At 40.3% G+C, this 12,825-nt stretch overlaps 1 protein-coding gene across 3 annotated transcripts in view; it reads left to right on the forward strand.

Annotated features, from left to right (window-relative positions):
• Positions 1-12,825, forward strand: part of magi2a (membrane associated guanylate kinase, WW and PDZ domain containing 2a) — a 271,683-nt gene that overhangs the window by 187,558 nt on the left and 71,300 nt on the right. For all 3 annotated transcript variants that reach the window (XM_085436583.1, XM_085436580.1, XM_085436582.1), the window contains exons 4-6: positions 929-1,144; positions 3,479-3,689; positions 9,094-9,173. In XM_085436583.1, the coding sequence (XP_085292709.1) occupies positions 929-1,144; positions 3,479-3,689; positions 9,094-9,173 (507 nt within the window). The remainder of the gene's footprint in view (positions 1-928; positions 1,145-3,478; positions 3,690-9,093; positions 9,174-12,825) is intronic.

The following is a 12,825-nucleotide window of genomic DNA, read 5'->3' on the forward strand; positions in this document are numbered from 1 at the left end:
GCAAGTGTGCACGTCTTTGTGCAGATGATGGTGAATTAGCTGGAACAACATCTCAAGTGCAGAACTCATCTGACATTACAAGGCTAACATCCTAACCCGCTCTCGCTTCTCTCATCCTTACTTTCTTTATTCCGTGCCCGTTCTGCTGCCTCTTTGCATCTACATTATGTACACAGGAATTATTTTTCAGTGCTGCTTTTCCTTTATTAAAATTTTATGGAAATGCAGATTTTATTTTTTTTAATGTCATGTCATCTCCTGGGATTAACAGAAGCAGATATATTTACTTTTAAGACACTTAAAAGGGGGGGGGGGGGTCCAACATGTTTCCTTCTGAAGTACTGAGGTTCTTCCCAGTAGAGAGGGAGAGGATAAAATGGGCCAAAATAACAGCTCTTCTAGTTGCTTTCTTATATATTAGCAAACCTTTAACTAAACGTGTTCCTTTAAACACCAAGGTAAGCAATGAACCCTGAAACTGTTCAATGGGTCTATATTTTAGAGTGTGTGTGTGTGTGGTTAGTTTAAAAGGTTTGGGGAGCTCTGATTTGCATAAAATTGGCTAAATGTAAACTTGATTCAAATGGGGAGAAGCCAAATCAAATCCATTCAGTGAAACTGCAACACTTTGGCAACAGAACGCATTTCCCAGCTGCTGTCGTAGTCAGTGATTGGGAAGTGTGGAAATCACAGAAGCTGTGGACATATACCATCAGAGTGAGGCTGCGCTTTAGCCAAATGTTGCTTTGATCTAAAATTTGCATTTTAAGATGTCCAGAGCTTGTCAGTGATATCCATCTTTTAGATCCCTTCATCCTGCTCTCATTTTCACAGGGAATTTGACAACTTGGTGATATTATGTGATGTATGAGAATCTAAAGTTCCTTTGCACTCTACTGTACGTCTATAGCTAAACTTTGTTTTCCAGATAACTTTTACGGCACCCCAAAGCCTCCGGCTGAGCCCAGCGCTCTGCTGCTAAATGTAACGGACCAGCTGCTCCCGGGCGCCAGACCCAGCTCAGAGGGCAAGAGGAAACGCAACAAGTCAGTCAGCAACATGGAAAAAGCCAGCATCGAGCCCCCCGAGGAGGAGGAGGAGGAGAGACCCATTGTCAATGGCAACGGTGTTGCTGTCACCCCAGGTCAGTCCCGACAGCAACCTCCACAGACGCACAGAGGCAAAGGTCACTTCTGCCGAAGGCTTCATCATGACAGCAGGGTCTGAGGTCACGCTTGGGCTCAGTCTGATCTGCATGTTACAGCGACAGTCTCTTTAAGGGCGGTTGCCTAGCAACAGATGCAGGAACAGATTGTTTTTACATGCATTTCTTTGAAAATGATTTTACGGCAGATTATCACTTTTAATTGGTTACACAAATATCTTTATATGTAGTTTAATGACGTGATATATAAACAGTGAACGGCAATTCGCTCTCGCAGTGATTACCTCTGCGGCACAAACAGTTTATGATTAAAGCATTAGTGCTGCTGCTCTCTAGAATTTGATATCATTCATTAGGTACCATTTTTAATAAACAGTGTCTCAGAACAGATAGCCAAGGGGCAAACACATATTTTGCTCCCCAATTCAACAAAAGCCTGTAGGCTGTTTAAAAATCAACAAGGGCATTTTATTAAGTGCTTTCTCTCATTTGTGAATCAGCCCTGTAGAAAGTGCTGTTATCCTCTTTGTAAATACAGAAAATTGGCAGAAAAGGGGTTTTAACATTCTGTGTAACAAGGCCAAACCTCTAGAGCTTGTCGTTATCCATAAACTGATAGAGAAAGGTGCCATTCTCTGCACTGAAAGACTAGACTAAAAAGACGTATCTAAGTATATCTTCTAGTGTGTTCACTTGTTATAACAAGTAAACACACAAACACAGATACATGGAGTTGCTCCGTCACGCACTGAAACCCGTGATCACATGAATAGGCGATCATAAAAACACCATTATGAGTTCGAATTTTGTGATTCCAAATCCAGAGCCACGCTTCGGTCCTGTGACTTTCTAAGATGGTTTCATGGCCTCAGGAAAAGACTTTCACTGCACAGCATCAGTCAGAGCAGCACAGAAGCTCAAGGAGTCTGAGTGCTGATTTCAGCTGATCCCTGCACTTACTTTTATATTGTGCTGCAGCTGTATTTTTGGATGTAATTACGGCTATATACTATGGAGCTGTTAAGGTGATATTTTGAGAAGGGAAGTTTGGTTAAAGGATGCAATATTGGTTTCCTTTTGGCAACGAGGTCAAACAAGGTAAGATTCATGATTTGCGGAAGAAAAACAAACAGAAAATACTCAGATTAAATGTTCTAAGGGTGAAGTGATGATTTTCCTTTAAATATCATATTTGTTTTACTGGATCAGAGACATAAAATACCTGAATTGATGAAAGGAAATCAGAAGCAAAAAAAAGTTTAAAAAGTAGATTGTGTGTTTTTTTGCATGTTATTTTACACTTTGACTTTACTTTCATTTTGTCTGGAGCCTGCCGGACATCATTGCTGTGGATGATAAAATAATATAAATCTCTGACATTGTGATCTCATTAAAACCCAGCATGTAAAAGCTAAGACTTTGACACAAGACCTACTGTATGGTAGTCAACTTTTAATGAAGCTGACATGATTTATGTTTTTACCTGCTTATTAACAGTAATCTCAATCTAGTGGTAGTGGGGGTTTCTTAAAAAGGTTTTTGTCATCTTTGGAGACCCCAAACTGAAGCAGAGCACCACTTTTATGACCAGAATGCCATCGGTTCAAATTTGTACATGAAGTGTTGAAAAGTTTTTATAAATCAAGAGTGGAAATATCTTCAGCAATAGTGAGATGCTCAAAAACGTCATGCTGAGGCATGTTGTTTGTTAAAGTGGGCAGCTTCTCTCGGCTCAGGAGGAGTTTTGTCTCTGAAAGGGACCGAGTGTGGGCTGACCAGGAGAGCAGAAGGGGAATCAATAGAGCACAGCAGGCTCTGTGATCTAAGCAGATCACTACCTCGCGCTTTCCCTCCCATAGATTATCTCTCAATCCGCTACTTTCATTTGTCCCCTCTTCACTTCCCTCCACCAAACCTCCTCTGGGATGAGCTCACACTTGCCATCTCTTTCTCTGTCTTCCCATTTTTCTCTCGCTAACACTTTCACTCACTGCCACAACTCAAAGTAGGGCATCACCGCCTGCTACTTTCTCAATCTCTATTGTCTCCTCTGATTTATTCATCTTTCTGTCTTGTTAACCTCAATCACTCCCTCTGTTCCCTCCTGTCTTTCCCCAATGTCACCACTTCCTCTCACCTTTTTCTAATCACTCTTTCCTCTTTTTTCTGCCTCCACCCCTAGCCCCTTCTCTCAATCAGTCCCTTCACATTTTCCACACTTCAGCTCCCTTGTCTTTCACTCTCCTCGCCCTCCCCCGTTCCTCTCCGATGATAATGTCATGCCTGACTCATCTTGTCCTGTTGTCACCTCAGAATCAAGTGAACATGAGGACAAGAGCACAGATGCTTCAGGGGACGTCGGCCCGCAGATCAACCCAGCAGAGGCCCCGAGCGAGGTACCCAAAGATGATGGACAGATCCCGAAGATGGCAGTGCCCAAACCAGATGAGAACGATGAGCTAGGGCCGCTGCCAGACAACTGGGAGATGGCATACACTGAGAAAGGAGAAGTCTACTTCATAGAGTAAGTGTTTGAATGATATATGCATTCAGACTTTTCTCAGATATTCTTGAAATTGATGATGTTTATAAGTGATTTTTAAAGACCTCAGCGGGGTGTAAAGTGACAAAAAAACTTTAGCTAAAAAAACGTTCTTCTTTTAAAGTAAGGTCTCTGAAAAATGAGCAAAATATAATTTTCTAGAACTTTCCTTTCCTTCACTTTTGTTTTTGCCATTTTTAAAGTATTATGTTAAAAAAAAAACTTATATCAAGCCTGTTTTGATGATACATGTAAACAAAAAAACTTTTAAAATTGGAATTTGAACATTGTTTTGCATTCCCGTAGTTATTGGAATATTTTCTTTTACCGTCAGCCATTTGTTGTGTGCAGCTGTGGACAGAATGGATATCTGTACAAACTCACGTCACAATAATTATAAATCCTTTAATATAGCAGTCCTCAACCTTTTTTGTGCCGCAGTATATGTCCGTCAATATTTTCATGGACCAGCCTTTAAGGTGTCGCGGATAAATACAATAAAATAAAACCAGTACTGGTACCAAAAAAAGAAGATTTATTCATAACACACAGGAAAAGACCCAGGGAAACCAAGTTAACGATAAAAACGATTTTTTTTTAAAAACTATAAAAATCGATAAAACCATAAATTTCACACCTGCCTCAACAATCGCGGCCCCGTACCAAACGACTCACAGACCGGTCCGTGGCCCGGTGATTGGGGACCGCTGCTCAAATATATCAGCTGACCATTGATGTCAGCTGATATTACTTCACCAATAAAAATATCTGCTTGCCAATCATCTGTTTGTGTTGGCTGCATGTTAAAAAAATATCATGGCACGAAAAATTATCGGTATCAACTATGAGACAAACTGTTGCTTTAAACATTGGTGCTGGGATTATACAAGAATTTCATTAAAGGCATTGCTCTGTAATAATAAGCAGCTTACACATTTCTTAAAAACAAAAGTAGAAAAATGAACAAATTGATAATCGATTGAACTGATTGGACAGGTTGACAGGTGAAGTCAGGCATGGACTATAATGCTCAGAAACAACATTGTGATCTGTAGTGAGAGTAGGGACCAGGTGGGAGAGAGTCTGGTGAAGTGGGAGGTATGCTCTGGGGAGAAGAGGAAGGCAGGTGGAAAGGTGAAGTTGCAAGGACCACAGGTAGTGAAAGTTGAAGGGGTTTAAATACTTGGGGTCAACCGTCCGAAGGAACGGGCAGTGCCAAACCGAGGTGAGGAAGAGAGCGCAGGCAGGGTGTAGTGGATAGAGACGAGCGTTAGATGATGTATGGTTTGGAAACAGTAGCACTGACATAAAGACGGGAAGCTGAGCTGGAGGCAGCTTGTTAAGATTTTCAATGGGAGTGACCGGGATGGACGGGATTAGAAATGAGTACGTCAGAGGGACAGCTCTGAATCTGAGCGCCATACTCAGAGATCATGTCATTTGCCTTACATCCTAAGAAGATTGCTAAAGATGTGGTCACTTTATGTTTTCAGCACTGTTTAATTGCCTCTGTGCTCAGCACACACACACAGACTATATGTGATACATGGTGGTTTTAAAGATTTAAAGCTCCCCAGAAATACCTTGCTACGTAGAACTCTTATAAACGCTCTAAAGTTTAATTCATTGGAGTTGTTAGTATTTTACAGCTGCAGTAAAACCATGTGGTGAATTTTTATTACATAAGAATAATTGAGTTGCTGTGTGTTTTTGCAGTGGTGTGGTGGGAATTGCGTGTGCATTTGAGTTCTTGTAAAACATTAACAAATGTAGATATAGCAGAGAGGGGGTTTTGCAATTGCGAAAAAGTTTGGGAGCTTTTCTGCACCAGTTGATCATTTCAGTGATTAGGAGAAATCTCTCCGTAGAATCAGCTGAATCCCAGCCTGCTTGAGCGCACTCTTTTAACTGCTAGAAGCTTCGCAGCAGCACCAAAGTAAGAAATGAGACAGGGTTGTCAGCCAGCCAGGCACATGTTGTCTCTTCATGTCTATTTGCCACAGATGCAAACTTTTAATTCCTATCCTCTGCAGACAACTCGCCATATGTCTCCTACCCCAAACAGAGAAACCTCATGCTCCCACATCCATCAAGCACATTACACAACTAATTCACTTAGCCTACCGCATTTATAGCATCAAGGGTTTTTTTTCTACGCATAAGTGATGCCAGGAGGATGCTTGTCTTTGATTGGCCTCCAAATAAGATCAATTCGTTTACCTACTGCTCTTGAAGTGAGGTGTCTGAGAAGAGGAATAGACGGAGGAAGAGGGAAGGGAAAAAAAGTGATTAAAAATAGCAAAGGCGGAAAAAAGAGAGGGTGACAGGGAGGACAAGAAAATGAGTAAGGAGGTAGTACGTTTTATATACTATAGGTAGTAATGGAGAAGAAATGACTGAAAGGCTAAAGTAGAGGAAAGAAAAGAGAATAAAAAGCTCTGATGAAAAAGATTCAACATTTAAGCCAAAGACTTTAACTTGCACTGAAGTTCACTTCATGCTCTTCTGTATTTGGCATGAAGCTTCTTGTTCCTCTTTTATCTGTCCATTTTTTTCTACTCAGGCTTCTGTTCATAGCTCAAAGGACAGCAATGCACCATTCAATCAGTCTGTTACTTTGGTCCAGACTAAAATACCTCAATACACTTTGAGAAAAAATCTACAATGAAACAGCTGTGATTTCTGGCAAAGATGCAGTTTCAACCTTGTAAATATATAAAGATCTCTGCTCTGACATGTTTTGCCTATAACTAATTAAACAATTAATTGATTGATCAAGAAAATATATATTTTAATGAAATGTATTTATTTATTTTATTTATTTTCAGTTATTCAATTTCAGTTATTTGTATTTAAAATAACTGATTTGTATGACAGAAACGCCTTGTTCTGTGCAGCATTTAATACTAATCAGCAAATGTCAACATGTTAACTCAGTTAATTGAGCTAGTCACAGCGCAAACACAATGTTGCAGGGCTATAACAACTATCTGGTTGTTCTACGTAGTTTTTTTTATATATATTTATTTTAATTATTCTAATATTCCAGCAATTAGTATTCTGGATAAACATCATCATCCAGCAGGTTGTTGGCACTCTTTTGGGGTTAGGATGTATTTTATCCATATAAAAGCAGAAGATTTTCCCTTTCAAATAAAATTATATACTTTAACAGCTATACAAGTTAGCCTAACCCTAACCTTGTGTTTTATTTTTTTATTTAACCTTTATTTAACCAGGAATGTCCCGTTGAGATCAAAAACCTCTTTTTCAAAAACCTCTTAATATTGAGTAAATGACTAATTTGAAAAGACACCGAGAACCAACAACAATTCGGCAGCTGTATAGAGGATGTTCTTATTTTTTAGCTTATTATTTCAGTTTAATATCCTGTAAATTATGCACTTGGCTATCAGATTTACAGTCTTAGCATCGAGCTGTGTGCTGTTTTTGTGGTCTGTGGGCTTTGTTTCTGGATTTTGTTTAGTTTTTTGCATCTTGGGAAGTTTTCAGTTCTCATTTAGTCCTAGTATTTTGAATCTTCCTTTCTAGTTGTATTTCATTACTGTTTCTAGTATTCTCATGTGTTTCCTTTTGTCTATCCTCCTGTATCTTTCCCATGTGCCAAGCTCAGTCTTGCGTCTGATTCCCTGGTTGCTGTCGATTACTCCGTGTTGCACTTTGGCAGTTAGTTGTCTTTTGTGACTTACTTTTAGTTTTACTACCTCCCCTGTGATAGTGCTGAATCTGTGAACCCGTGTCTTCTTTCCTCCCAGCTGTGTCTTATTTCCTGATTAGCCCTCAGTGTTTTTATGTGTATAAATAGCCACAGTTTCCCTCTCTCTTTTGCCTCAGTGTCCATTAACCCTGTTGGTGTGTTTCCTGGTGTTACTCCTGTATGTATGGTACCTTACGGACTCTATGCCAATAAACAGGAGTTGGTTTTTTTTTTTCTGTTTATCTTGCCTGCTTCCTGACTCTGCATTTGGGTCCTAGCCCCACATTCCTAACAGCGATAAGCTCTATGGAGGTGTTAACAGAGACTAAAGGTGTTTTCACATCTGCGCTGTTTAGTCCATTTAAATCCAACTCTGGTTCATTTGTGCTGATTTGACCAGACTTACACTCAAGTGCATCAAGAGGAGCAGTTCAGCAGTTTGTCTCAGGTCCGTTTCTAAACGAGAATGTTTCCTTTATGTTAACATGATCTACTCATAATCTGACCTGGGTACCAGCTGCATGCTGTAAACTGTAAGAGTAAACAAACTCTAGCCCCTGGCTGAAAAATAAGTCAGGGACTCACTTAGTTGTGTTATCCACCAGGCCAGACAAAAGCGACTACTTCTTGTATTTTATTTTGTTGCTGTGTGGTCTGAGAGTTCTCACGTGGTTTGTTGTGGCACAATTAGGTTTTCTTGGAGTCTGTTTGGAGTTTTATTTTTGTGAAAAGCAACCAAGCCACAGAGAAAAACTACTAGTTCACAAAGTCACCAGCTGATTCAGACGAGAGTGAACAAAGTGTGTCGGTGTGAAAACGCCCTAAAAGAAGCTGATTCATTGCACTTCAGTGAATCAGGTGAGAGAAACATGCCAGACTACTTTTTGCTCGGTGATTACTTTTGTGTTTTTCCCTTTGTCTTCTTTGTCATCAACAGACCATCACTTAACTTAACTTTATTATCTCTATATTTTGCATTTTGCATGTTTTCAAGACTGTTCCTCTCTGTAAATCTATATGTGTTTGACGCCTAGCTGCAAAGAAAATATCCTGCGGGAAAACACAAAAGTTAAAAGTATTAAAGAGAAAAAAGATATAAGAAGGTCTCCTCGCTGCATCCTCTTCCTTTATCTTCTCGCTTCCTTTATCTTTTTACTGTAGGCATTTTCAACACCTCCCCTGACTTTTCCCTTCCTACTATTGTTCTGTCATCATGAAGGGAGGCCATTGTGGGTCCAGAGCTTCAGACAAGCCGCGTAGATGCATTGCGCTTCCCTGGCACATCATCATATCTGATCTAGATCCAGCTCTCTGCCTGGGGCTCTGGCTGAATCTGCCAAGCCCACAGCTGTTCCTCTCCATCACTCCCCCAGTCACCCCTCTATCCATTCCTATCCCTTCTCCTCTCCTCCTCCCCCGCCCGCTAATGAGAGACAGTGAGCAAATTAAAAGTATTGATTGCCATTTTGTTAACCTAAAGCATTTTTCGTCTCTCTTGTCACCTTTTTTAGACGCAGGCACTCAAGGGAGTCTCATCTTTCCTCTCTGAAATGATTCTCTGGCTGAATTAAGAATCCACCAACCTCCTTCTCTCTCTTTGTGCCAAGTCTCCTCTCTCTCGCCATCTATCACACTGCCTCTCACGCTCTCTCTGTCCTTTCTTCACAGCCACAACACTAAGACAACATCGTGGCTGGACCCGAGGCTAGCCAAGAAAGCAAAGCCGCCCGAGGAATGCAAAGAGGATGGTGAGTACAGCAGCTCCATCGTCTATTCGTTTTTCCTCTTTTATGCTTTTCTGCCTCTTACATTCACTGATGCTAACTACACACTGGAATGTAAGTTGCTCACGGCATTAATTTCAAGAGATTAAAATCTTGCCTGTTGCTCTGATGAGCTGCATAGTGGCATGATTTCCTGCAAGTCGGTGGAAGGACATTTGCTAAATTGTGTACGCTGGTACAGGATTTGTATGTTTTAGGAGTTATGTAGAGGCAGCGCTAATGTGTGTGGCAGCCCGCGCTGCAGTTGATAGGAAGCCCCGTGATATGTGTGCTTAAAACCCAGGACCAAAGAGACTGGAGGTTACAAAGACTTCTTTATTCTCAACCGAGTGAGATCTGAAGTGTCCTTTATCCACCCACACACTCGATAAACACACAACAAAAAGAAAGGAGAGAGATGAATGTCAATGCATTTTTATAGACAAATACAAATACACAAGTGAGTTGTATCTTTCTCTTTTTTTCTCACATCCAGCCTTCCTGCTTCCCCTTTCTTTTTGTGCGTGACCAAGAGGGGGTTTATCAACTGAGTTATAGGCGCTGCGGGAGCAGTGCAGTTGAATATGAGTTGAATATGAATAATAGGATGGACAGAGACAGAGAAGAGAAGTGACTACCTTGCTTACTTGTTTCTCTTTTCAGTGCATGCTTGTTTATGGTGGGAGGGCAGCAAGGTTTTTTCAGGATGCATATTCCTGGAAGCACATAAATACATTGGACACTGAATGAGTGTTCAGACGGCAAGTCATGTGAGCAAATGACACCTCGCCCCAGGTCAAATTTAACCTGCCCTGTGTTGCCAGTTGTATGACAGACAGTTACATATGTTGGTGTATTGTTTAGTTTTGGAAATGTGGCAAATATAATTGGAAGTGTACTAATAAACTTTCATGAGGCTACAGTCACAATACGGAAAACGGTAATTACAGACTTGGCACAAATTATTGCCAAAGTGCGCAATGAACTTGTGATCTCGTTCCCTTTTAGCTCGTTGCTTTGAAAACAGAGACCAGCTTTGCGACCACTCGCAGTCAGCTGCTGTCTTTAAACTGACTTTGGTGTGTCGAAACAGCAATAACATGGAGTCAGTCTGCTATCGGTCTGTAGCTGTGATTAAATCAGCAGAAATGACAAATCTGTCACCATCTACATTCACAGAAATTCACATTAACCAGTTACTCCAGCCAGAAATGTAGATTTGAAACAGAAGTTCAGAAATTCCTCTACAAATAATGACACAGTTCCTGCAGGATAGCAAGTGACACAGACACTCAGCCAGCTTACCTTTTAATGGAAATATAACCAGAATGCAACAAGTTGGCAGGCAGTTGAGTCCCTTGTTGCAAAGAGTTATTGGCAGTTTTTCTGCATTTGTAAATTCAGAGTGATTGCAGTTGGTCTTAGAGACAGAAGTTTAGAGACAGAAGGTGACATGTGCCATCATCTTTGGACCAGTTGGTCACTATAGCTACTTGCAATCAGAAGCTGAATGCGAAAAGAAAATCAGTAGGCTACCACTGATGTTTTCCTAGTTTCAAGGAGGCTGCCATCCTTCTTTTACTTTTTTTCTGTTGTCACTGAGCCATAGGCAGATGAGACAACAAGCTTTTGTGAAATAAAGCTGAACAACCACCTCAGTATAAAACATCTCAGCTATTATATGGAGTTTGAAATCATAACAGCTTTGGTGCTCATCTGCCAGCACAAGGTAACTGATATCTGAAACGCCTCGACAACAATTAAATGAATTCTGTAGTTTTGAGTGTTTCCAGAGATTCTGTGATCCTCTTCTTCCTCTCCTGCTGTGTTTTTGACTATACTTACGTTGCATAATTAAGTTACCTGGAATAAAATATACCTTAAGGTCGCCCAAGCCGAGATTCTACACAAGTCCATCATTTAAAAATTAGCTGAACAAATACTCAAATGGTGCAATATTCCTGCACAGCCCTAGAAATTCAATACAGACACTACTGCCTCCTCTCCACCTACAAATGAATTCCAGTGACTCTGACCTTTCATCTCGCACAAACACCTGATCAGAAATCTAATTTTCACAGCTCTTGACCTAACACCAGTCAGATTCCTTAAAAAACTAGAAAACGAATGATATTCATACCAGCTTGCACTGTTTTGTCTACAACTACTTCCTGCTCAACATGTTTTCATTTTCATAACTGCATAACTACAGCCTCGCAGAGCTGCATGGTTATTGTTTTTCAATCAACTACACATTAAATATTCCCTGGTGTGTACCATGAAGTTAAATAAAATCTACATCCTACATAAAGTACATAAGATGATGAAGGATTCCGGCATGTTTTAAGTGAAAATAGAAATATTTGTATTTGCGGTTTGGTAGCATTAAACATGGGGACTCATAGCCTGTTTTAACCTTCCAAAAAATTGCCTCTTATTCAAAAGAACCCCCATGTAGTCACTGAAACTCCCCTTTCTCTCTAAATCTTCAGACATTAAAGGGAGAATGATCTCCAAGATGATGAAATGACACAGAAACAAAGACAAAGGCGCCTGTGAGGAATTAGTCCAAATGTGATTGTGCTTTCATCTCCAAGACTTCCAATCCTATTTATCCACCAAGGACACACCACATGAGGAGATGTGCTGATATTTGCAAGGATCGCTGCTGATCTTCTCGGGGCGTCTCATCCACTTAGTTAGTCCCAGCGGTACGAATCAAAGTCAGGCAAGAGAGTCAACTGTATAGCAGTTGATAACAGTGGCTTCAGGTCGGGATCAGCCGAATGAAAAAGTTCAGTGACTGCACCTGTAAAAAAAAAAAAAAAAAAAAAAAAGGTAAAAAACGCACCTGTTTGAAATATAGCTGTTATCTCCTTCAAGGTTTTCTCCTTGTGCACCTTCAGCACTTATCTGCAGGTTCACTATGCGCCTTAAAGGTTTAGAGATCAAACGGCTTCTGTGTTGAAATAACGCAGCTTTAATGTTTAGGATCTCTGGTCATGAGAAACGGGTCTCAGTTTATTTTAACTTCTTGAAGTTTAAGGACGGTCAACGAAGCATAAATTGTGGTTTCTGTGTCATCATCGCCAGTACACATGATATTGAATATAAGTAGGTTTTTTTCTCACCATCACCTTAATCCCCAAAGCTAAGTCTTTGCAACTTCTTCCTCTTTCCCATATTGAAATTCACATTTAATGGAGTCCTGGGAAAACAGTGTGGCTCATCAGGGATACAATCTTGAGGGATGCAACAGCCAAATTTAAATTAGTTACAGTTTTTGTTTTTTATAGCTGTAGTCATTGAACTTTGTGACTGCTCAATTCTCAAGTGGAAAACACAGGAGAATTGTTGAGCTCAGTAATAAGTTATAGCTGAATGCTGCACCTCAGTGGGTCAAAATGGGCAAATTTCCTTATAGTTTGGAATATTGAATTTCCTGAAAGAGATTTCTGATTTTGTTACGGTGTTAACTGCAAGCGCACGTTGTTATGTGGGTTAAACCTCGACTTAAAGAATCTTATTTAATTCTGGGATCTTTTTAGCCATCTCACTGCATCAACATCTCAGCCTCACACAGCTTTTATTTCATTTGACTTTGTGTTCGGGGATTTGTTAATTCCATAATTAAGCT

The sequence above is a fragment of the Copadichromis virginalis genome, linkage group LG17 (genome assembly GCF_057382275.1).
Source record: "Copadichromis virginalis isolate Kocher_CV1m ecotype Utaka linkage group LG17, C_Virginalis_male_GT1.1, whole genome shotgun sequence".
NCBI lineage: Eukaryota > Metazoa > Chordata > Actinopteri > Cichliformes > Cichlidae > Copadichromis > Copadichromis virginalis.